Below are 26,399 nucleotides of genomic sequence, written 5' to 3'. Positions count from 1 at the left end.
TGCAGCATTGCATCAAAGTCATAGACAGTTCTAAGGACGCATTGTCACATAGCAGCTGGTGGCTTGGCTTCATGCCAGGGTTGCCATATTTTGAAGAGCAAACAAGAAGACACACCTGTCAACTTCTACTTTTTTAAAAAAAGGTAAAGAACCCCTGGACAGTTAAGTCCAGTCAAAGGCTACTATGGGGTTACAGCGCTCATCTTGCTTTCAGGCCAAGGGAGCCGGTGTTTGTCCACAGACAGCTTTTCGGGTCATGTGGCCAGCATGACTAAACCGCTTCTGGCGCAACAGGAAGGTAAATACCATTTACCTTCACGCCACAGCAGTACCTAATTCTCTACTTGCACTGGTGTGCTTTCAAACTGCTAGGTTGGCAGGAGCTGGGACAGAGCAACGGGAGCTCACCCTGTTGCGCGGATTTGAACCGCTGGCCTTCTGATCAACAAGCCCAAGAGGCTCAGTGGCTTAGACCACAGCGACTCTCATTTTACACACCCATGAAAAAGAGGACAAGCTCTGGAAAAGGAGGACATATGGCAACCCAGTTCATGCAAGCTGAAGCCACTTTTCTGGAAAGGAAGAGCCCATGCTGAACGCACATCCATGCCTCTGTTCATTAGCTCATACTGTCCCCCACGAGTTCTCCTTCAGATTACAGCAGCACCAGCAGCAAATGACAAGGACAGAGAAAGGGGTGAAAGGGGGATGTGAGATTTCCCCTAAAATATTTTTTAACGAAATAAAAAGAAGGGGCAGGAGATGGTGCATACTGATAGGATGCCCTCAGAAACAGACAGTTAGGAGAGTTATCCTGAGACAAACCTCGTGCCAGCGCTAATTATTGACGAGTTTCCCAATGCAGCTGCCATTGAGGCTAAAATGTGAATGTACTTATCCCCTCCAAGTTCTGCGGGAGGTGGGATTGCTTGCTCCATAAACCAATTGCCTTCGCCACTTTCAAAAACCAAATACTCTGCTCCCAGTCGCTGCCTCAAGAGGCTCACTTGGTCCATGTACCAGAGCACCGCAGCCCGGCTGGTTACATTTAGCTGAGCAGAAAACTGCCCTTTCCATCTGGTGAGCAGCGGCACCTGCAATAGGAAACAGCCATCAGAAGAGAACAGCAGAAGCATAAAGGGCTAGGCTGACTTCCTGGTTCACCTCATGTGCAGGTAACCAATGTGGGGGCCCCCAGAAGGTTATGGGCTCCAACTCCCATCAGCCTCAGACAGCATAGCCAATGGTCAGGCATGATAGCAGTTACAATCCAGCAATATCTAGAAGCTACCATATTGGATGTTCCCTGCCTAAACTAATAGTTGACAGCGCCAGATTAAGGGGAGTGCAGGGACCATTTGTGAGCACTTGGTTTCAAGGTTATGCTCTCCGAATGGCAGTACTCCTTGCCTCAAATTCTGAGCAGAATCATATGAACACAGCATAGAATATTTTATAGCTAATGTGCATTTTCAAAACAAAGGCATCACTCTGTATTTATGTGTATCATGGGCACTGAGACAATTTTATTAGGCAATAGATTTATTTTTATTTTTTAAAAAAATGATAGCCTGCTACATTACATTGCTTAATAAAACATGGCCTGAAATATATTTCTTTTGCAGACACCACTGAAGATACAGTATAGCTATAATTTCCCGAAATTGGTTATAGGCCCAAGAACCATTATTTAGGTACAGCTTGATTATTGATTACAAGGGCCTTACTAGACATGATGTGGGAAATCAATGATTAGGTATCCTGCCATGATTTTACTTTCCTAAAAGTCGCTGTAAGCGACCCAACACTCACACACCCAGTTTAGATTGAGCTTATGGCATGAAGATAAAAGTTTCCCCTCCATATAGCTTCCTTTCTATGACTGTATTGCATATTTTCGCCTCTGCAGCTCAGGGAGGGTGATTTGCATCAAGGCTTCGGTACAAGGAAGGAGGGTAAGACCCCCTTCCTACCATGTCAGGGCTCCATCCAAACAGGGGTCGTGGTAGCTGCTATCAGAAGAAAAATGCTAATTGGCAGTGCTTGCAAAGGCACAGGGCTTTGCAAGTGCAACACTCAACTTATTGTCAGCTCCTGCAGACTCCTGTGTCTTGGTCCATTGAGTGTGATTTCAAACTGCCCAGGCAAAATAAAGCACGTCACCTGACATCACTGTGATGCCAGCTGAATGACAAGTGGGCAGTCCCATCTACTTGTCAGAATGACCAGCAGGGGGCAGGGTGAGGGACCTAGACATCCAATCCACAGTCTGGAAACAGCTCCTCAACCCTGCTATAGAGTCATAGAATAGGAAGGTACCATGAGGGTCATCTAGTCCAGAACCCTGCAATGCAGGAATCTTTTGCCCATTGTGGAGCTCGGACCCACAACCTTGCAATTAAGCGTCTCACGTACTACCAACTGGGGGGATCCAATCACGCATCTCCGACATAACATGTGCTTTGGCTCATTAACGTCTGCTAATGTATGCTGAGCAAGCCGAGAAAGCCTTATACCTACTGGTTCCTTCCAGGCTAGGAACCTCTAGAGGTAATTGGTCAAATGCAAGAGGTTGTATTAGGGACTTGTACCGAGTAGTCACCAGATTCAGAGTGGCGGCTCAGCCAAAAGTCTTCTTTGCCTTCTTGTAGAGACATCTGAAAAAGTTGGGAGCTGATGCTTGCAAAAGGGGACACAGTTATGGAAAGCTTTAGATGTTTTGTAAGTGAGGAGTCCATGGCAAGCCTATGCAACCCTTTTCGTCTCAGCACAGGTAAAAACGTGTGTTCCTGAAAGAAGGGAGAAGAGTGTGCACCATTAGACAAGGATTTTGTCATAGGACCAGGGACTATAATGTTTGGAAGGTAAGACTAAACAGCAAAACACACTCTGCTATTTATTTAACAGGGTCTCCAGATGACATCTCCAATAAATCTTACCCTACTTCTGTTTAATACTTCAGCACAAAAAAACAGAAGTGCAGGAAGTAGTGTGTGTGTGTGTGTGTGTGTGTGTGTGTGTGTGTGTTTAAAAAGGCACCGCACTACACAGGGTTTGGCATAATTTGAAAAAGCTCTTCAGTCCTGCTGCTGGTAACAGCTATAAAGGCTCTTAAAGCAGTAATTAAAGTCAAAGTGGCTTAGATGGAGCTTCCACTCACAAGATTCACATAGCCTTGGCTTGAACAATGCTGCAGTATTCCAGTGAATGGTTTGGAATGTAGAAGATAAGGGTTTATGGACCTAGTTAGCTGCTAGATGGAATGCCAATAGGAGCTCCACTAGCTTAAGCCTTAATAAGTCAAGTTCACCAGTTGTTATCTAAACAGTCAGATTAAATAGGAGATAGACTCAAATAGGAGATAGTCCAATAACATTTATATGGTGTTAATGGGAATCTATTAAGGAATCAGTCTCAACTAGGGATGGACAAAAATATTATTTGGTCTGCAAGCGAACTGACCTAATACACACTTACCAAGCTAAAATACCAATCAGAACATAGCTGCCCTTCAGATTTTGCACTTCTCTGAATTTTGCAATATAGTTATCAGTTTAATAAATGAATAAAAATGATGTTTGAGGGGGAAATGTTTAGATAAAACACGTATTCAAATACATATTTTGTGGTAAAACATGTACCTAAGTACATACAGTATTTAAATATTAATTTATGTGAATAAATGTATATGAAATTGACTTGGATCAGAAATAGGCTGATTTGCTCATCTACCCGCAATTCCCAATTTCATTGGGGTTCAATCTAACAGAGGGATATGGATGAGAATTTGGGGTTCAATCTAACAGAGGGATATGGATGAGAAGTTTTGTGAGAATTAAGACAAGTATAATAATTTTTTTGTAATTTAAAAAAAAACACTTTGAGGTTTTATTATAATCAAATCGAGATACACACACACACACACACACACACACACACACACACACACACACACAATGGCCCAGATCCCAGTTGAAATGTGCACCCACAAAACCCACCTGTATTTGTGGGTTTGCATCTATAAAATTGCCTCCCATGCTTAGACGTATTGGACTACTGGTGCACACGTGTGTGTGTGTGTGTGTGTGTGTGTGTGTGTGTGTACAACTGTGTGCCAAGTAGCTGTGCAAAACCCCTGTTGAAAAACTGGACTCTGTATTTCATTTGTCTGGTGATATCAAACACCAAATCCAGCTGTCGTCAAAGTCTGTGAAAACACTCCTGTACATGGAAAATGGGAGTTTGCTGGCTAAGGTTTTGAAAAGTGATACTTTAGCTATAACAATTTAATGCAGAATGCTGGGAAAGATATATATTTGAGGAATTAACAGGGTGGGTGAAAATGCTGCCCTCTAGCTCTGCAGCTTGCCCGTGACCTCCAAAGATGCACATACCGTATTACCAAGTAGCACTGTGGAAAGTTCACTGAGAGCGATTAGCCCCTCCCCGAGGTGATGCCTTTGCAGTCTGTTGAAGAAATATCTTAATCCTCGCTCCACCTTGGCAGCAGAGTCTCCTGCTCTGTAATAGCTCCAGACAGGCAACCTGTATTGGTGTAGTTAAAGAAAGAAGCCTTGCTTTAGCTTAACACCTATTTATTATCTAGCCCACAGGTTTTTCAAGATGAGAAGGAAGTCACAAAACTAAAATAGCTGGGTTAAACCAGCATATCTAGTATATGCCTGCAGATGTTTAAAAAGGGAGGGGACTCATGTCGGCAGAAAACTATGTTCCTGTCTAATAGGATATGCAAATTCCACACTTGATTCCATTTCTCAGGTTCATAAGGTAAAGGTAAAGGACCCCTGACAGTTAAGTCCAGTCACGAATGACTCTGGTAGTTGCGGCGCTCATCTCGCTTTACTGGCCGAGGGAGCTGGCGTTTGTCCGCAGACAGTTTTTCCGGGTCATGTGGCCAGCATGACTAAGCCACTTCTGGCGAACCAGAGCAGCACATGGAAACGCCGTTTACCTTCCCGCCAGAGCGGTACCTATTAATCTACTTGCACTTTGACGTGCTTTCGAACTGCTAGGTTGGCAGGAGCTGGGATTGAGCAACGGGAGCTCACCCTGTCGTAGGGATTTGAACCATCAACCTTCCGATCAGCAAGCCCTAAGCTCAGTGGTTTAGACCACAGCGCTACCCGAATCCCTTCTCAGTTTCATAGTATAATATTAATCAGGACTGGCCCTACTGCAACATACTCTATGTGCAGCTACCTTTGAAGGTGACTCAGAAACTGCAATTAATTCAGAATGCGGCTGCTAGACTGGTGACTGGGAGCAGCTGCCTCAACCATATAACACTGGACCTAAAAGTGGGTTATATATATAAAAGGAATAACAAAACCAACTACTGCTATTTTACAGTCTGCCTTTTTTGGATTTCTGTTATACACCTTTGCATGTACCCATACCCTTAAGATATTGCCACCCTATAGCTGGTGGGGTGCTTAATGTCAGACCACACTTTTCTGATATCTTTCTTACCTTAGTATGTCAGTATCTGGCAGCTTCCGCTGATGTCCTGAAAGCTGGCTTCCCACTTCCTGATGGGCAGACGTGATGTTTTGACTGACACACACTGTGTACTGCAGGGATGCCATGTTGACGCCAAGGGTACTCTCAAGGCAAAAATGTTTGTTCCTCTCTACTGAGAGGAAGATGGGTATGTCTGAGGCAATCATCACTGTCACTCCTTTAGAGATAACAAACACACAAACGTATAAAAAAGAAATCAGACAGTTAGGACTGTGCTTTACTTCTCATGCATTTGATGAAATTCCAGTTTCATTTTTTAATCCAGTGTGAGAAATCAGAACTCACTCACTTCCATTTCTGTGCAGATGATGACAAAAGGGCATAAGCCTACATAGACTTCTCTGCCTGCATCCAAGGGTGCACATTTCTCTGTGCCATCCTAATTGTCCTAGAAAATTGACACTAGCTGTTGACATTCTAGCAAATTTGCTTATTTAAGGAATAAAACAGGGACTCCACGTGGCTCTGCTTTTTGTTGTTGTCAAAGGCACATAAGCCTTGTAGAGATTGTGAGTTATATTGCTCATGGCTAAGATCGTAAACATTCTGTTGTTTACTTATTGCATAGTATGTCTAATAACTATAATTAGGTATCAAAATCTCGTAACTGATTGAATACCATCAATGTAATTAGATTTTTTTCTTCTTTTAATCATGGACTTGCGAAGCATCTCCAAACTGAACACAGCCAGGCCTTCCAAAGTTGTTGATCCTGATAGAGAATCCTCCTCATAGGGTGATACTAAGCCCAGAGATGTGGTCTATCCTCCTTTAGGAAGAGTCATTCCCTGTCCTTCTAAAATGCAACATGGCAAAGAGACACAGAAGCTCCCAGACTCTATACCAAAGGTAAGCACTGTGGTGCCCTCCAGATATTGCTGGAGTATTAACTAGCAACATTTCTGACCTTTGGCCATGCTAGCTAGGGCTGTTGGGAGCTGGAATCCAACAACATCTGGAAGGCACCATGTTAGCAATCCCTGCTCTGTACACTAGTGGCAACAACATGTCTTCTGAAATTCTGCCATGCTATTAATGTCACACGTCAATAAGTTACTGTGAGCTATGGTGCAGAAGGGAAATTGACTAGCAATTTTGCCTGGCCAGTGTAGACATTTTAGACAAATTAGAACACAAACCAGTTCAAATTTTATGTGCCTGGGGCTAATGTACTAGGATTTAATGCACTGGTAGAAAGGGAATGGGAGGGAGGGAGGGCATATCCTTCCTCATACATCTTCGCTTTTCTTTTTTGTTAGGTTAGTTTTTGTTTTTTAAGGAAGGCAAATTTGAGCTGTTCCTCAGAAAGAAAAGAAAGTAAGAGGAATTCCCACATCAAAAGCTAATATTCGAAACCATTGCTGCACAATGCACTAGTAAGTTGGCCGTGTACACATTGCAAAAAAGAGGAACTGTGTCAACAAAAAAGAGGGTATGGGATTGCATAAAACTTGCATATGCTACTTTATATATGTATAATCTCACTGTAATGGGAAAGAATGTGGCCAGGTGACCTGTGTTGGTGGACAGCTTGAAGACTCCTGCTCACTCTTCCTTCTTATGGTTCTTTAAAACTGGATTTGGACCAGACAGCCATTCAAACAGAGGACTGTCCTCTGTAAAGTAGAGTCCATGGCCATCCAACTATTAAGGTATGATACATCACTCGCTGTTCACTGTATCAGTGAGGCAGGTACTTGATGTAGTTAGCCACCTTTCTTGGAGAAGATACAACCCTAGTTACCTTCTTAATTTTTCACTCAGTTGGACTGTATTAAAAAGAAAAGAAAAGACTAAAGCCATAGAAAAGCTATTTACAGTCAACAATGTTGGGAAATCAAGCGAGGAAGGCAACTCTTACCAGTTGATCCCAAAAAATATCTTTCTAAGACAGAGCCATAAGCAGCTGGGGTTTTGGCGAGGTTGCTGATAATGAATGGCTGGGACTCGATGCTCACATTGTTCAGAGGCCAATGCTGGCTGCTGACACTTGCTCCTCCATACCAGGAAATATTTACCATGGAAAAGCAGTCCTGGAAAGCAAAATATTACAGAAAAACTAATGTATAATTTTGAAGGATAGCCTTGGTTAAATCTATAAAATATGCAAGGGTACATGTTTGTGCCCATATGACCTGTCCTTGCTCCAACCTTATTCACCCAGCTGTGGAGTTATTTTTACTCAAATATTCAGTTTGCCCCAGACCCTTTTAAAAGCATTTACTTCCACTGAACAAATGAGATCATCAAGTTTAACTTCCCATGTGATTGCATAATCACTGGCTAACAGCACAAGGCCTCTTAGATGAAAGCCCAGACACATTTCAAAAGGGATTTTGGAGTTTTTGAAGGCATCAGGGTTAACATTTATGTCGTCTCCTTTACACAGTTACGGTTGATCAGCCACTAATGAGGGGAAGATTTCTAGTCATATTTCTCAAACTGTTCTGTACCAATTGTCTATCATTGTGCCAGAAATGCCTCTCCAGTGTCTGGTTTTGTTGCGTCTTGACGCTTGTAATAAGTGGTTCATTAATTCTTTATTATGTAAATCCATATTTTTGTCTTGAAATATATTTAATAAAGCTAATTCTGGCTTGGCTTTCCCATTTTATAACCAAAACTGGATGTCAGTTCCCCCCTGCCTTCCCTGAGTAGAGGAAAAGGAGCGTAACTGATTATACCATGCACACTTGTGCTACGACTGCTTCCGATAAGCAGGTTTGGCAGATGTGGAGAAAGTTCCAAAAAGTCTGTTTGATCATGATGACAGCAGGATAAAAGAAACCTGCCTGTTGTGTAGACCAAAAGCAAGTTGCCTTTATTGTATCACTTAGAACTCTCCTAAAAAACAATTGCATGTTTCCAGTTTGACACTCTGGCTTTTTCTTCCTTAGTCTTTGATATGCATCTGAATGTTGCTTCCTGGGCGTTCTCAGCCCCCTAATGCAATCAGTGCAAGAGTTTCTCTGTATCATTGTACAACTGAGAAGTCTTTGGTTCCATATGCTTAGTCTATATGGGACCATGATAACACAAAGCTATGGCAAGGTCCTTTCAATTCAATCTATGAATCTCTGAAAAAGGCTTGGCTTCATTTTTGAGACTTTGATTAGGGTACTCCTATGATTGCTAAGCCTTTTGAAAGTCTGCAGAAATTCTAGCATGAACCAGAATGCCTAATTGAGGTCAAAGAATTTGACCCAGTGTGAGCCTCATGCTTAAAACTGAGTGGTTTAATTAGAGCTGTTTATGCTAACTGGCCTCTTCCTCCCCAAGATCCTGAACTAAAAATTGTCTTTTACATAGAAAACATGACTGCACAGATTTTGAATTTCTTTCAGGTACTGCTAGCATACCAGTACACTAAAACAAACAAGGCATATGCTGTGCATTGAGAGCAAAAATAGGTCAGATAGTCAAAGCAAGCAGATCACCCACTGATTTAAAAAGCTGTTCATTCAAGATAGTTGGTCTGCATTTCCTATGTCTTTAATTCCAAAATAAAACCTCATTTGGCTGGAATGTACATTCTGTTCTTTGTATTTTAAATGTATCTTTATTTTTTTAAAAAAATATTATTTAAAAGCATTCCTGCATTAGCATTGCCAATGAGTGGTGCATTCCTGATTCAAGAGAGTTATTTACATCACTCAAGAAAATACCCCTACTTCCAACCAAGTATGTCAGCTTAGGATCACATTCTTTTGAATTGTTCTAATTTCTTATATGTCAATAGGGCCACATAAATATTTTTCAACCTGTCTCAGATCCTGAAATGGTTGAGGCTGAAAAGCCAAGTGCAAGAATAAATAAATTTCTAGATATTGCTGCAAAATCCTGTCCATAAATATGTGTTTAATGCTGACTCATAAACATATTTACTTGGAGGAAAATCCTACGCATTTTAGTGGGATGTTTCATATGCCTGGGACTGCTGCCCAAATCCTATATTGTTGTAAGAAGTTCATACATGCAGGAGATGCTGAAACACTCCTATCCAGCTTTCAGTATATCCAGAGATAAACACAGTTCTTAGATTTCAATGCCGACGCAGATAGATTTGTTACTTTCCCAACAATTATAAAGCACCCCCCCTTTTTTTGGAGCACAGAAAAAAAGCTGTTTTGAAGACTCCCGCTGTCATTCCATGATAAATAATAATAATAAGTTATGTCATGACTATGGTGGCAAGGGAACTTTCTTAGCTTGCAATTTTCAGAGACTGATATGATTTTAGGTATTACTTGGTTCATTTTTAGAAAGGTGGTTCTTCCACTCTCTGGTTATACACCACACTACAATGGTGCAGAGCTAGAACTGATTTTGGATTTAGCTGGCTGATTTACCTTTGTATTCTTGCAATTTTATCTTTGTCTGCAGATATCTTGGTATTTGCCAAGGGATCCTGGAGATTCTTTTAGGGGGTTGAACTTTTACCTTAAAAACCCAGGATTTTCATAAATAGGCAACAACAAAAAATGCAAATCTACATTTACTGCAAGGACCAAGTTTAAGATGTCAGTGCTTGTTTTGATTAGCACGGATATTACTGGCATCTTTATCAGTGTTGATGTTCACACTCTGTAAAGTTTGTTGGGAATGCAACATGGGCATAATATTTAGTGAAATAAACTGAGGCTGTAGTTAATTACCTTGATCTTAACCTGGCAGTGCAGAGGCGTCCAACCGATGCTGTAGCACTCCGTGTTGGAAGAAAGGCTGGACTCCAAGGAGATATTCAAATGTGCGGTGGCTTCCCAGGTGTAACAGAATTCCGTCTTGTTTATCCAACACAGATTCTTCATTAAAGGTACCTCCACATCTGAGAGTCTTCCCATGTGAATCTCCAGGAAAGTTTTGTCCTCACTCAGAGTCTGCAGGATGAGGGAATGAGCTTTTCTTTCCCAAATAAGACCACTGGCGTTCCCTTTCAGGATCCAATTTTTGTTGGGCTGATCCACCACTTGCCAGTAGATAATCCCAATAGTCATCACAAAGAACACAGCTACCCCAAGGCAGGCAATTGCTCCTTTCCAGGTCTCATTCATTTCCTTCAGCCCAGAATCCCACGTCACCTCTGGAACTGGAGTCGGGTTCCTGGGACGATTGTGAGGCATTTTACTCACATGAAGAATCTTTCCCCCCCCCCCCATATGATCTAGGAAGGACTCTCAAGGCACAGAGCTCTCCCCTTTTTAGAGCTTTGCAGGAAGCTCAGTTCAGATTTGATTCTCCCCCCCCTGCTGTCCATGAGTAACTTCGCACTATCCCTGCCCAGGGGAGGGAGAGAACAAAAAAGAAGTGGGGAAAGGTACAACTTTTCAAAGCTTTTCCCAGCACTTCTCACTGCATTACATTCAAAAGAGAGACTTAAGTCTGGGGAAGTGATTCTAGCCAGTTCTGCGCTAGAAGCCTACAAAATATAACTGCAAATGTGTGGTGTCAGATCCATTTGCCCCTGCCAGATTTGTCCTAGGTCCTTGAGCCATGACATTTCTTTGGCCTGTCCGACTGTGCCTAATCAGGAACTCTGTTCATAGCTTAATAGAAGCGCACGTACGTAGTGAGATCCTGGATCCTAGATGAAAGACAGCCTGCTCACAGAACAGGTAAGTGGGAAGCATCTGTGTTATAATAAACGACAAACTGTCAATCCAGCTCCACTTCTGGGTTTGGACTCAACCTTTTGAAGCCCCCAAAACCATAATAGGGACCCACAGGCGACCAGCCCACTTTGAAAGCATCGTTAAAGCTTATTAGCCCTGAATTGGGTTGCCAAATCAAAATTAAAAGCCAGGAGCCTGAAATAATAAATGTCTTATTGTATTCTGTTGAGCTGTCACAGTTTTGAAGAGTGTTAATCATAAATCTTTGATGATGTAAATAAGCACGGGGTCGAATTGAATTTTTAGCATTTACATTAGTGAGGGCTTGAGTCTTTGAACAGGATACTTTACAGATGATAGATGTCACGGTGTTACATTATGCACAATAGATACCTTTATGTACTGGTATTTGGTCTTCTTGGCTCTGGTCAGATTTCACACAGAGTGCATTAAACACTCTCTATTATTTTTAGGGGCCGTGCAGTGCAATCTTATGCATGTTTACTCAGAAGCAAGTTTAACAGGGATTACTCCTTGATAAATCTGTTTTAGGATGGCAGCTTAATTTAAATTATTTTCTAATGAAGAACAGACCCCCACATACACATACTCTCACTCTTTTTAACCACTTCTTAATTTTAAAAGACAGAGGCAGAACCTTTAGCTCTTGGAGCTCTTTTGCAAAGGGAAAAATATTTACTTAAAATATTCCATTTAACCCCAACAAAGATCAGCTTTTCATTAATATAAACCAGATAAGCTCAAGTGAAAGACCTATACTGGTTACACAACAAAGAACACAATTAATTCTCTTTCCAAATGTTATTTTTCTACATCAAAGTTCTGGGAAGGGCATAAAGATCTGTTTTCAAAATAAATCAAGGCAAGAATGGCACAATAAAAACCAGCAGCTTTAAATGTGGTGGAGTTTTATAACTTCACATATCTCTTTAACCTGCCAGAACCAGGACTGACAAACATCTGAACTGGGCAGTTCCAAGTCCCATATTCATGGAAGTCATTTAGAGTGTTCTGTCACAACTTGTTTCCACTCTGTGGCCTCATAAACACAATTCGCAGTTCAAACATCACATCAAACAATAATTTGAAGCAAACTATACTCTAATGTGTAGAACCCTGCTCAAAAGTTCCAGTGGCATTCCTGCGCTTGCTACCGTCATGCTATAGATGAAAGAAGCTCAAGTCTGTTTGTTGGGCTGTCTGAACCCAGGCTTGTGACTTGTTTCTCCAAACAAACCACAAGTGGTAAACCAAGAACCAACTTTGGCTACCACTCAGTTTGGAAGAAATAAACCATGAGTCTGGATTTCAACAACATGACAAGACATTTTGTTTTGTCCATGGCACAGCAGCAGGGGACGAGCACCCCAGAAACTGCTAAGCAATGTGCACCAGCATGCTGGCCATTTATATGAATGCACAGTTTGCTTTTGGAAGCATGCAAAAACATGGATCAGATTGCATTGCTAGTATACAAATGAGCTATATGCTTACTTAATCCATAGAAGTTTAAAATCAGTCCCAGAGCAATTGACTCACCTGAAACTGAAGGGAAACAATCAAGGTTCCAGAGCAGCGATTTGGCATTGTTTCCAGAGCTAACTGGATTCCTGCGGCGGGAGGAAATAGCACTTGATTAGCGGGTGATATCATGGTACAACAGCTAAAGGGCCAGTAAGTGCAAATAAGGATTAAGGAAATATGACAAAGCAGCCTTTGAGTCTGAAACATAATGCAAAGCCATCCAGAAAGTCTTATTGACCCCAGATGGTTCTGATCCATGTGTCAGTGTGAACTAGTCATAAACTTAATCTAAAGGGGGCGGGGGGACGGACTATATTTTGAAAAAATATATATGAACGAATTCCTGTGCCCCACAAATAACCCAGAGATGCATTTTAAATAAAAGCACACATTCTACTCATGTAAAAACACCAGGCAGGCCCCACAAATAACCCAGAGATGCATTTTAAATAAAAGGACACATTCTAGTCATGTAAAAACACACTGATTCCTGGACCATCCACGGGCCAGATTTAGAAGGCAATTGGGCCGGATCCGGTCCAATTTGCCTACCCATGGTTAAGAGTAAAAGAAAAAGGACAAGGCCCAGCTGTTTACAAGGAACTTGAAGGCTTTTATTGAGTGTTTTAACAATAAAAATCATTGCTGTCTGATATATAAATGTGTTTTCATTTGTTATGAATGCATTGGATTCTTCTCATCTCTCATAAACAATAAGACTAAATTGTGGCTTTAAGGAAGCCAGCTATCTCCATTCAATTTCCTACTCTTCCTCTAAGTAGCTTAGGGAAGTGAACATGTTTCTCCCATCACCTCCACCACGCCTGCTTATCCTCACAGCAACCCTGTGCAGAACCCAATGTAGTGCTAAGTGAACATTCCATCAACACAAGGATTTCTGCTTGTGCAATGGAACATTTTCCCCCTCTCCTCCCCCTGTGCACCCCCTAAATCTGTTCTAGGGGCTCCCTCCCCCTAATCCTCTGGAACAGGTTTGGCGAGGCCACCAGGCATGCATGGGGAGAGGGGGAAGCTCCATTGTGCAAAAAAATACTTGTGCTGGTGGGACAAGGTAGTTGAATGCTGGCCCATAAGGTAGGTTAGGCTCAAAAAGACTCACCCAAGATCACCCAAAGAGCTTCATGAGTGAGTATGGATCAGAACCCAGGACTCCCGGGTCCTAGTCTGCCACTATAACAACTCCACCATACCGTCTCTCAGATTACTGGACAGGTAGGTTTGTGGGAATTATTTTTGTTTGTTTGTTACTACGGTGCGTATTTTTGTGTTTGTATATTGTAAACCACTCTGTGATCCTCAGGTGAAGGGTGGTAATTTAATAAATAGTAAAATAAATAAATGAAAAGGTAGTTCTGAAGGTACTTGATGTCTTCAAGACAGTCAGGCAGGTTTGCATCTGAGAATGTGAAAGTTCTTAGTAATGGAAATAGTTCTAGAACTGTAACTCCTGAAGAAAGTCTTTAGAAAAGTGCCCAGCAATAATAATAAAAAATGAATTAATCCACTTTAGGGTTAAAATGAGAAAAGACTGGTCATTAGAGTTGACTAGACAATCAGATGGACAAATCATCTGACCTAGTGTAAGGTAGTCTTTTATGTTCCTATTAATTTTTTTCTAATATTGTGAATGTTTTTTTAAAAAATAATTGTTGAAAGTTGGTGTGTGTGTGTGTGTGTTCCTCATCATAATTATTACAGTGATAATTATTGTTAGGGGAAAGTGGTTATTAGCACATCCTGACTATAGACAATTGGATACAGAGATGGAAAAAATGAACACTTCTTTCTCTGCATTCTGTGGTGTAACAACAAATAATTAAGAAGGAAACATTACCAGATTATTCCAGTTTCAATTAAATAGACTTCTAGTAAAATAAATCTTACCTTATTTTTGTAAGCTGTTGGAAGATCAGCAATTTCACCTAGCAGAAGCCAAAAGCTACGGTAAAAAATACAAAGCAGTAGATGTGACTGTTCCTCAGACAGATTGGTTCTGTGTAATCCAAGGCTTCTAAAATACTGCTTGCAAAAATCTTGGAAAAGCTGTTGAAGAAAAACAGGAGGTTAGTGCTGATCTCAGAGCAAAATGCATCAACAACAGCTGTGGGTGGATACCATTGAACAATTGTGCGTTCGAAGTGATGATGCCATGTGGTGACATCCTAAAGGTTGCCATGATGATGTCATCCTGATCCAGACATCAGAGCAGCAGACCCAAGACAAAACCCAGTCATCCAAGCTAGTCAGATATGGTATAACTCGTTTTATGCATCCCAGTAAACTAATCAGAAAGAACACACAGTCAAAGAACAGGCAAGATTGCACCAATTTACTGAGGTACGATAACTACTCTGTAGTTAAGTGATTGTGTATTGTTATTCAATGACATTTCTACTTGTGTAGAGTTGCAAGTCTATATGTGTATTTATATGCACATAATTGCAAGATTTCTAGTGGATGAAACCCATGGTAGTGGTAGCTATGTTTTATGAATCTTTATGAGGTTGGACCCAGCTGAAGTATTGTTGACAAGCCCTTTGAAAGGCAGAACAAATTTATCAAAGGTGAGTGGTAGAGCACACACGTTCCAAGCAGGTTCAATCTCCATCATATTCAGGTTGGGCCCAGAGAGACTATTGCCTGAAACCCTAGAAAGCCTTTGCCAGTCAATGCAGCTAGGTGGACTAATGGTGAACATAAGTCAGTTTCCAATGTTCCTGTGACTGTTTGACTAATACGTCAAAAGCATAGATAGAGTGCTTGATAGAAATATTCTCAGAACCCAGTGATTCTGGGGTGTCCTTAGCAAGTCAAGCTCTTCCAACATCTAGTTTTAGGACCAATTCTTTGGTTTGAGTTGCTGCTCTCAGATGACAACATTGACCTTGCTACAGGGAACATGGCACTTAAGCTGAACGTTTGGATCCTTCATTTACTTTTTGCACTCACCCTACAAATAACAAAAGCTGCTACAGTGACCAGATATGTAACTTAACATACACATGTCAGAAGAATTGCAGTAATTTAAAAAAATTAAAAGAGTTAACTACACCCCAAACATAAACAAGCAAAAGCACCGGGGAAAGGCATCTAGCTGGCCCTTTTACAAACAAAAGGTGAATCATTTTCCAGGAACAATAATAATAATTTAACTTTTTTCATGATAATTTAACAAAAGTAAGCTGAAGCAACGTACAAGACAAACATTAAAACCAAGTATAAAAATGAGTAAAAAAACAAGCTAAAATGCTTATTGGTAATATGTATAAAAGGGCAGATTCAATTCAGCCCACTCCAATAAACAGATGAGCAAAAGAAGTGGCTGCAAATATACTTAAGTGTCCTTTAAATTAATGGCCAAAAGCCTGGGCAATTTTTATTTTTTGCCTGGCACCTAAAAACAGAAAGTGAACCTGCCAGAAATGCCTTCCTGGGGAAAGCATTTCACAAATGGGAAGCCACCACAGAAAATGTAGGTTCTCATCTTGCAACCCTTCACACCTCATTTGGAGGAGGTTACATGGAGAAGAGCCTCAGATGATGAACACAGGAGCCAGATGATGAATTCAGGAGGAAGGCTTGTTCAGAATGGTGCAAGTTATTCCTTTTGTTGTTCCCTGTAGAATAATAAAATTGATTCTGTAGAATAGGGACCTTGAGGTTCATCTAGTCCAATCCCTTTCAGTGTAGGAATCTCAACTAAAGCATCCATGACAATGGCCATCCAACCTCTGCTTAAAAACATCTAATGAAGGGGAGTCCACTATCTTCCAAGAGGGTCTGTCCAACTGTCGAACAGCTCTTACCATCAGAAAATTCTTCCTGCTATTTAGTCAGAATCTCATTTCTTGTAACTTAAATCCATATGTTCAAATCCTACGCTTTGGAGAAGAAGAAAACAAGCTTGCTTCAGCTTTGGATTTCCAAGTCCTATATTCCTAGAAAGCTGTGTTTCGCTTACATTCTGGAGTGGTGCTCATTGAAAGTGAGGTATGTCCTCAGGTTCATCTAAAACTCTGAATTATCTCACTGTTGCCATCTGTTCATTCCAACGCCTGATGGTTGCTATTTCAAAGACTGCAGGTTTTGAGAGAAGTAGTTGGGGGTTCTCCCCTCCATCTCCCCTTTCAGGAGGCTCTAAGCTTTAAAGGTTTCAACAGCAGATTGCCTCAGGCTCAAACCCCATATTCTTCAAAAGCAGTATAATGGAATCCCCTTAGAACTGCCCGTTAATAGTTACAGGGCTTAGCATACAAGGAACCAGAGTCAGACATAAAACATGAAAACAGAAGGGAAAATTATAACTCAAAGGCACGAAAGCTCATTGTATCAGATTTAACTCATGATAAATACATTTAAAGGGCCTGCTCCTTAATCCACACGGATGCTAACTGAGGCCAGGCGTACAGCAACTGGCCAATAAAGCCTGCCTTGTAAACATTCCTGCCTTTACTACCTTCTGTGTTGCTTCCCCCTTTCAACTAATTTCATCATCCCTAAGTAGCCAAGGAGGCCCTCGGTTCCTGATGCTCCCAACTGGATTTGATAGAGAAATGCAGGCCAGGATTTAAATTAGCAGAACTGCAATGAATCAAATTGGAGCTCGTGCTGGTACTCTAGATTCAGAGGCTGCAGTCTTGCCTGCAGTTAGGCTACCTAAATCCCATTATAGTAGTTGGGAGCAACAGGCTGTGTGTGTAGGCCTGGCAGCCATAGTCATCTGCATGTCGTATAAGCTGTTCAGAGCAGGAAGACTTATTGCTGCTAACCCACATGCTGAAAGCTGTATTTAATATTTAGTTCTGGATAAATGTGCACATAAAATCAGCTTGATTCCCAGCAGTTCCTCCTCTACTTACATACCAAGCCCTGGGTTCATTATTATTATTGGCATTTGTCATTTATCATTATGGGAAAGGACACCTGAGAGCAAAAGACAGGAGCAAAAGACAAACTGAAAATGATAACCAATATCTCAAAAGTTAGAGGCACCACCCTCAGTGAAACAAGGCACTAACTAATTAATCCAAACAAGTCCTTTAAAAAGGTAGTAGTATGATTGTCTGTTGCTGGGGGATCATGAACAAGAGAGGGCCTTGTGCTCCCGTTCTGCTTTTAGGCCTCTCATAGGCATCTGGTTGGCCATGTGGGGAAACAGGATGGGACTTTCGTTTGATCTTTCAGATCTCTTCCAAACAGTGAGATGAACAGAAGTCCTGAAAAGAATATGCTTCAGGTGAGGGAGGGAATGGGAAAAGTTGTACATTTGGGAGTGGGGCTTGTAAGGGTTGCCATTTTTTCATAATTTTTTTGCCAAAGCTGTTGAGCTTTCTTTAGTCTTGCCCAGTTGAGTTTTTGAGCTATTTTTAATGATAGCTACACTTCCGGCAAAAACATCCAAGGAGGGTGCAAAGGGGAGTTGATGTGGGGTGTGACCTAGGGAGAGGAGTGTGGCTGAGGAGGGAGGGTAGACTGGTGAAAGTCCTGAGAGCCACACTGAGGAAGAGAAAAATAAGCTGTATGAGCTGCCTTCCTCTTGCTCTGCCATCGGACAGCCCATTGTTTACAGTACAGGAGTCTTTGTTGAGTTGTGCATGGATTTTCCTGGGGTCTGCAATGCCCTACAAATGTACTTACAAAGTATATCTGATTCCTGATAACTTACTGAGCAATGCCTGTGTGGAGCATGAAGGCACCTTTAGAAGTCTTGAGAGAGAGAAAGAGAAGTTCTTTGCCCGGTATGTTCTTTCCCGCATGCAAAACCGCAGCTTCTTATCCCAAGAAAAGCATTGGGCCGACTGCAGAGAGAGCAGACATGCTGAGTTTAGAGGGATGAATAAAAAGACCTAATTGCATAGTTTGGCTAAGTAGTGGATAGAATAGGACTGGACAAATATGCAAAGGGTACATAAATACGAAGAAGGGAAAGGCATTCTTTTGCTGTGATATTTTAGTAATATATAATGAGAAGGTCTTCAAGTAGCAATAAGAAACAGTGAAATTTAAGTAGGATGTCAGAGAACAATAGATGAGCAGGTAAAATAATAAGCCTTTATACTACAGAAAATCTACAGAAATACCTGGATAAATCATACTAGGGAAGATACTCCTGCTATGGCTTGCAGGGGCCCTCTAGATGATGATGATGATGATGATTATTATTATTAATTGAATTTATATACTGCCCTATACCCAGGGGTCTCAGGGCGGTTCACAGAATAAATAGATGTCCCTTTTATTTTGCATTCATTATGATTTGTGCTCATGATGATAGTGGGGTGGTTATATGTAATCTGATTTAGGGCCCCTCCAGGCTGCTGTTTTGGCCAGGTCATTCAACACATCATTCAACTTTTCTGCAATGCTTCCCCAAAGTTTATTGCATTATTGCTGTCTGTATGGGATAACCAGCCTCATATAACTAACATGCTTAAGTCTAAAGGTAAAGGTAAAGGGACCCCTGACCATTAGGTCCAGTCATGACCGACTATGGAGTTGCGGCGCTCATCTCACTTTATTGACTGAGGGAGCCAGCGTACAGCTTCCGGGTCACGTGGCCAGCATGACTAAGCCGCTTCTGGCGAAATCAGAGCAGTGCACAGAAATGCCATTTACCTTCCCGCCGGAGCAGTACCTATTTATCTACTTGCACTTTGACGTGCTTTCGAACTGCTAGGTTGGCAGGAGCAGGGACCGAGCAACGGGAGCTCACCCCGTCACGGGGATTCAAACCACCGACCTTCTGATCAGCAAGCCCTAGGCTCTGTGGTTTAACCCACAGCGCCACCAGTGTCCCAAGTCTAATCAATGCATTAATTCCATAGAGTGAGCTGTCCTGCCAGGCTTAGCTATGCCCACTTCTCTTACTTTGAGAGGAAATAGGTAATCAGGCCTAGTGTTCTCCCCCAGTCCAGCTGATAACCTCAGTGTGTGAAGAGGCTAAGTTGGTTGCACCAGCTGAGCTGCATGGCTCTAACAAACCTCTCCTGGGTTTAGGAACTGTCACCACTTTGCAACTAAGCCAGGGAAGAAGATATATTTCCCTTTCAATGACTGGTTATGATTGGAAAGTCATTCAGCTAGAGCTGTTGGTTCTACGATGATTCCTCATTAGGGAACCATTTTCAGTCTGTATGTTGGGCCTAAATGTCTCTTCTCATCCCTAATCCAGCTCTTATCCCTCTGAAACACATTCACCCTGAGGGCAGGGGTGGGGGAGTAAGAATATTTTCCTTACCCATGATAAATTGCAGCATGCTCAAAATGGCACTTCATCTTATTATATTTTTCTTGAATGGTCTTCTGTGTTTACCTTCTGTGGCCAAGAAAAATGGCTTTCCTTTGACCTGACTAAGGAAAAACATTTTGTGCATTTCTCTTATTTCTTAGAGTGGGGCCTGCCTTCTCTTTCAGTCTCATCTCGTATTTATCTTGGATAAAATCAGACATATCTTCTTTAAGATGTGATTGTTCACGTGTCATCATTATATTCTTAATTCTCACGCAGCTATATAACAAAGTGTTTCCCATACACTCTTATATTGTCACTATTGTTTTTTCTGAGGGTTTCCTTTACTCATGTCTCTCTCAGATATGTTTTATGGTTAATAGCAGTTACAAAATGCTTATGAGCTAACAGATTCTGAACTACATTTACCATAATTCATCACGACTATTTGGCTACAATCTAATCATAGTCTTAAAACAAGAGTAAAAAAAAAGGTCCACAGAGATTTGGGCAAATGGTGCCTGTCATTGGTTCACCAATCAAAATATGTCAAACTGGTGCTTCTGCTGTCTGCTCCATAGATATATAGCATTGACTTTTTAGCTTGATATGCCCCATTAGTAGGCTGACACACTAGGTAAAAAACAAAACAAAACAAAAAAACCTCCATGTGAAATTAAAACATTTATTTCCAATATATTTTTGTAACTTATTCACAAACACATTTTCCCTCAAGCCCCATGACCTTCTAGATTGCCTCACTATGCAAAACAGCAACAGTTCTTCATTACCAGCCCTTAGATCTAATGGCATCTTCCTCTACAGGGCCATGCCAATAATTATTATAAATAAGGCCAATTTAAACAGCTTGGAACTGCTGGCTGCATGTGAGGGCTTATCCACACTTACCATTCCTCTGTGCTTTCTAGGCATGGTCTGTGCTTTAAAGCTGTGTGTGGAAGCAGCTCCCTCTTTTTTTTTTTTTGCTCTGATTCTGCTCTTTAAACTCAATCAGAGCAAACAGCAATCTGCTTAAAACCCAAATTGATGTTTGTTCCAAATGAGTGCTAAAGAGTGGGTTTTTGTGGGGAAAACTCTGGGGCAAAAACACACACACCCCAAACCCACCCTCAGGCATGGGGCTTTTAAGTACAGACCTATGCCTCGAAAGAGCAGGGGAAAAGGTAAGTGTGGATAAGACCGAGGTGATGTAGCTCTCCATTCATGTGTTGTTTCTAATGGTCATTGGAGACCTCTGGATAGTCACTGAGCATTTCTGATTTAGAAGCCTGCCCTTTGGCTGTCTCCCAAGGGTTGTGGTGTTAGCTTTTTCTGTGAGAATGTTAGCTCTCAAGATTTCACACCAGTTTTATTTTTAAAATGGGAGGAGGGTTTGACAGGTGCGCTGAAGAGCAGCAGAATGTACAAAAAAGGGGAGATATAACTTAATTTATTGTAATAGGCTCGGTGTTGTGAGAAAGAAATGGGAACTTGCTGATGTGCATGTTTTCAGATATTTTACATTCCTCCTCCACATTGAAAGCCTTACATATTTTTTTTTTTTAAAGAGAGAACATGATGTCCCTCATTATGCCTCATCAGTTTTCAGCACAAATAAATACATGAGAATGAAATACTAATGCCTTGCAGGGAAGAAGAAAAAAACCAGCCTGGCCAAATCACAGAACCCTAGATAAGTGCTGAAACAGCTTCTTTGTACATGGGCACATTGTTTTAGTGCTCGTCCAATGCCCGATTTTTCAAGGCACGTCAACATTTTAGCATTGTACCCAACCCCACCATTGCTTCATCATGTGGAGAACTTTGCATTTGGCTCCCATCCAGCTTTGTGTAAATCAGCCTTGAATGTTGTTGCCATTCATTGGCTTCTGATGCTTATCCATTCGTTTTAATGCTGTTTTTAATTTAATGCAAATCACTGAAACTCATGGGGTATTGTACTCCTTCTGCCTCTTTAAAATGTTCCAGTTGAACCCTCATGGCCAAGTCTGACACAAGACTGCTCACACGATGGTGGCTGGAGCAGATCTAGTCACTATATCTATGTGGCAAAAGCTGTATATTCATACTGTTCACCCCATTTCTCTGAGCAATGTTCCAGGGGTGCAGCACTTACCTGGGTTTGTTCCCCTTCTGAAAGATGTCAAGGAGGTTTATTGGCATTTTATAGTGTTGTCATTGATTTCCAAATATTCAGGTTGAAACTATACAGTTTCAAAATAATTTTCTAAATACTCTACGATCGTTCCATCAACACTGCTAGTGTGAAAAAGATTATTGAAAAAGATGCTTTATACCAAAATGTATTGCAAGAAATTATGTTTTCTCTCTCTCTCTCTCTCTCTCTCTCTCTCTCTCTCTCTCTCTCTCTCTCTCTTACACACACACACACACACACAGAGAGAGAGAGAGACAGACAGACAGACAGACAGACAAAATTGTCTCACCACCCATAGGGTTTATGTACATTAAAGGGTCATCATTTGTAATGCATCATTTAATTTCTACACAAATTCAGTTTTGATAGTCTACTTTGTGTACAGCCACTTTATTTTCTATACTGAAACAACAAATAGTCTATCCCAGCACTACAGTGCAGAAAAATGATAAACTTGCCTTTCTCCTAACCTCCTGGTTTAGCAACACCACCTGCTGGAGCACAGAAGTCATAGAAATGTCCTCAAATCTCTTTGTGAATCCAGGAATATTGCTTGGGAGCAGCAGTACAGTGATTTGTCCAGGACACAAGATGATAATGGGACCTGTCTGCTGATCCTCAATTCTCTGACCAATATATATAAATAAAAATTTTAAATAGCTACTTTTGTAAAGCATTCATAGTCAAGATTTAAAAGTGCTATTACTAGCATATAATTCAATGTGTTTGTATTAGTATATACATTATTTGTTTATTCTATCCCAGCTTTTTCACAGTGCAGGACCCAGGGCAGCTCACAGCATAAATTAAAAGAAATACTGCTGAACACACACACACACACACAAACACACACACACACAGGTGACATTACTTGTGCATGCCATAAAGTATATGTGGACATGACATCTTGAGCTGTTAAAGTCAGAATCTGTAAGCATAAAAGTTGTATTAGAACACAAAGGTTGCAAGCTCCTTTAATCCAACTTTTTGTTGATTATGGGCATAATGTTCAAGATTCTGCTTGAAAAGGTGAAAGCTCAAAGGTGAAAGTTCCTTTAATCCAACTTTTTGTTGATTATGGGCATAATGTTCAGGATTTAAGATTCTGCTTGAAAAGGTGAAAGCTCAAGGCACCCAGCTACATCAAAGGCGACTGCAGAGGGAATTGTTTTGGATCTACAACTTTAAGACTAAAGCACCAACTGACCTCAATGAGGAGATTGGCTGGATGGTGATAATGCTACAGACAAGGTAGAATGTGTAATTCACCTTAATTCCTGATTGGCCATTATGTTATCTATCTGTACATGTACTGTATATGTGCATTGGATTTATTTAATGTTTGCACAAATACTGGGGATATTCCTCCAAGTGAGGAATTTGCAAATGTGAAGTTTCTTTATAAGTGGCAACTCCTGTGTGAGCTTTAGAAATAGTTAAAAGAACAGTGTTTTCAATTAAGTCCTAAAAATAGAGATAACAGCTCAGGGCCTTGAAGGCTTACAAGCCAGATAACATTTGAATACTTTGTTCTGAGGACCCATTTGGAGGAAAACAAATTATTTCTTGCATGCTTATCAGATTACATTTGTAAGTGGCACTGAGGCTATATGAGCATTATCATTTTTTTAAAAAAAAACCACACACCCTCTAACTGGTGATTGTGGTGCTATTTGGTGATTCGCATCTACAATATTTAATTTACTATCTGCTGAACTATAGTTATTTTATTCTGACCACTGAGGAAGACGTTGGTCAAATCACATTTGGTTATGTTTGTTAACTTTATTGGTTCGTTTTCATTCTTGTGTATTTTGTGACAGTTTATGAGCTATGCTAACTATTTTGTGGATACTTGCTAGTTCCACATTATTTTAATTTGGCACTTTTTTTGTTTTGGACATTATTAGAGACAGATGTTGTTTTTAATTGGTATTGGTTTTTATTAAAATACTTTTCCTATATTGTGGACACTATACCACTTGATTAGTATTGTATCCCATTTCCCCCCATCCTATCTACAGTTGGTTGTGATTGATTTCCCTTTTAGTCTTGTTTATTATTGTTGTGTTTCTATACTGCCCTTCCTCTCACTGGAGCCTAGGGCTGTTTACAACGTCATGAAATACACGTTTTAAGAAAGCAATAATTAAAATAGTTAAAGCTGCATATCTAAACTAAAACAAGCACCTAACACAGCACCTAGGTCTCCAGTTTCCAAGAACGTGCCATGAGCCAGGGTGAACGGACTGGACAGTGACTGTGTACATGCTCCCATTTATCTTGCATCTAGCGTTTTAATAATATTTTTATCATTTATATGCTGCCCATTTGACTGGGTTGCCGCGGACACTCTGGGCAGCTCCCAACAAAATATTAAAAACACAGTAAAAGATCAACCATTAAAAGCTTCTCTAAACAGGGATCCATATCTATCCTGTTATCTATCCTGTCATTGCTTATGAAATACTGTGTTTTGATGCAGTTCCCTGCAAGCCATCTGTGATCCAAATTGAGAAAAAAATGACTTGGATGCATCTTAAGTTGGTAATGTGTGACACAGCCTCTGACGTGTGGGATGACCAAACTTCTGGTGGGTGGGGGAAGATTCCTTTAAAAGGACACTGTCACTGAGAAAGATGTGGCCTTCTAAGCAGCAGCAGCATCCCAACACACAAACACCGCATTTTACTGTGGGCAAAGCTCTTTGAGTGCAAAACCTCTTCCAGTTTTGGATTCTCAAGCACTTGCAGGCAGCTTAGATTTGCTTGTGGATATCAGTGGAAATAAAGAGGCCCAGGAGTCTTCCGTCTTGGGTTCCTACCAAGCCCTGGAATTTGCAGACTTAAGCCGGTTCAGTGAGCTTTCACCACCTTTACTGGAGTTGGTATCATGAAAGCTTATTAGAGCACTGTGAGCAGAGCTTGCTTGTTAGGGATTAGTGTGAATGCAGTTTTCAAAGGCTGTAACTTGATTTTTTTCATTAAAGGATTTGCAACGCATTGCAAAAAAGATGTTTAAAAATACTTGATTTTTCTTATGCTTTAATTGGTGAAGCTTTGAATGAACCCTGAGGGACCTTTAAATCCTTTTCTTCTATGTGTGCGCTAGGGAAAGTTTTGCTTATCTTGGAAGGCACTGTGTGTTCATTTGTAGCAGTATAGAATCATAGAATTGTTGAGTTGGAAGAGACCCTGAGGGGCGTCTAGTCCAACCCCCTGCAATGCAGGAATTGTGTGGTACACCTTTGGAAGCTTTGACTCCCCAAATATACAGTGGTACCTTGGGTTAAGTACTTAATTTGTTCCGGAGGTCTGTTCTTAACCTGAAACTGTTCTTAACCTGAAGCACCACTTTAGCTAATGGGGCCTCCTGCTGCTGCTGCACCGCTGCTGCACGATTTCTGTTCTTATCCTGAAGCAAAGTTCTTAACCTGAAGCACTATTTCTGGGTTAGCGGAGTCTGTAACCTGAAGCGTATGTAACCCGAGGTACCACTGTATTTGTCTGTAACCCTTATGTTAGAACTGTAACCCTTATGTCAGAAGAGGCATGTTGAAAATGTCACAGGGTTCTCTTCTTTCAGCCAGCGACTGTACCCCATTCATAGACTCTGGAACCAGATCTGGCTGTTCCCAATTCACGCATCTAAGCAACAATGTCAAAGCAAAGCTTTTAGTGCAAATACTAATAAATCAAGATGGCATTCTGCAAGCAAGCCTAGTTTCATTCAGCACTATTGTCTGCTGCTAGACATTTTCCCAAGTTTGTTTCAAATGTGTGAAGATTACATGAAATGTCTACAGTCTATGTCAAGAGCACCCAACCTGGTGCCCTCCAGATGTTATTTGACTCCAACTCCCATCAGCCCTAGCCAGCATTGCCAATGGTCAGGGATGATGGGAGTTGTAGTTCAAAGCATCTGAAGAGCACCAGGTTGATAAAGCCTGCCAAAGAATATGATTTTGCTCCCTCTATGCCCTTTGTTCTGACAAAGTTAATGTTTCTGGGTTTGAGGGAATGAGGTACAAATGTCCCACATTTGTATATTTTTTCTTTCCGTTAATCAATCTGGATTATTTGTGCCCAAATATTTGTGGCATGCGGGTGGCGCTGTGGGTAAAACCTCAGTGCCTAGGACTTGTTGATCGTAAGGTCGGCGGTTCGAATCCCCACGGTGGGGTGAGCTCCCGTCGTTTGGTCCCAGCTCCTGCCCACCTAGCAGTTCGAAAGCACCCCTAAGTGCAAGTAGATAAATAGGTACCGTTTTCTAGCGG

General features: G+C 41.1%; 1 protein-coding gene and 1 long non-coding RNA gene across 7 annotated transcripts in view; both read right to left on the bottom strand.

The window, feature by feature from the left end:
- Window positions 1-17,296, bottom strand: part of LOC310743021 (SITS-binding protein-like) — a 33,662-nt gene extending 16,366 nt beyond the window's left edge. The window contains exons 1-9 of one of the 6 annotated variants that reach the window (XM_083573067.1): window positions 17,173-17,296; window positions 14,601-14,759; window positions 12,711-12,781; window positions 10,197-10,641; window positions 7,403-7,574; window positions 5,491-5,698; window positions 4,395-4,545; window positions 2,592-2,789; window positions 826-1,094 (exon numbers count right to left, since the gene is read on the bottom strand). In XM_083573067.1, the coding sequence (XP_083429193.1) occupies window positions 826-1,094; window positions 2,592-2,789; window positions 4,395-4,545; window positions 5,491-5,698; window positions 7,403-7,574; window positions 10,197-10,592 (1,394 nt within the window). In that variant the 5' untranslated portion in view covers window positions 10,593-10,641; window positions 12,711-12,781; window positions 14,601-14,759; window positions 17,173-17,296. Of the gene's footprint in view, window positions 1-825; window positions 1,095-2,591; window positions 2,790-4,394; window positions 4,546-5,490; window positions 5,699-7,402; window positions 7,575-10,196; window positions 10,677-12,710; window positions 12,782-14,600; window positions 14,971-16,522; window positions 16,626-16,677; window positions 17,048-17,172 lie in introns of those variants that run through there. The other 5 variants (XM_083573066.1, XM_083573065.1, XM_083573068.1 and 2 more) reach the window with 5 other exon arrangements.
- A 1,095-nt stretch (window positions 17,297-18,391) lies between these two features.
- Window positions 18,392-22,704, bottom strand: LOC310750611. The gene is made up of 3 exons (XR_014542129.1): window positions 22,594-22,704; window positions 19,954-20,066; window positions 18,392-18,514 (listed from the first exon to the last, which is right to left on the bottom strand). It is a non-coding gene; the product is annotated as an uncharacterized lncRNA (long non-coding RNA).
- Between the last annotated feature and the right edge of the window lie 3,695 nt (window positions 22,705-26,399).

The sequence above is a fragment of the Podarcis filfolensis genome (assembly GCF_964270895.1).
Source record: "Podarcis filfolensis genome assembly, chromosome: 1".
Classification (NCBI taxonomy): domain Eukaryota; kingdom Metazoa; phylum Chordata; class Lepidosauria; order Squamata; family Lacertidae; genus Podarcis; species Podarcis filfolensis.
The sequence above is the reverse complement of the archived record's forward strand: the minus strand, read 5'-3'. Positions and strand labels throughout refer to the sequence as shown.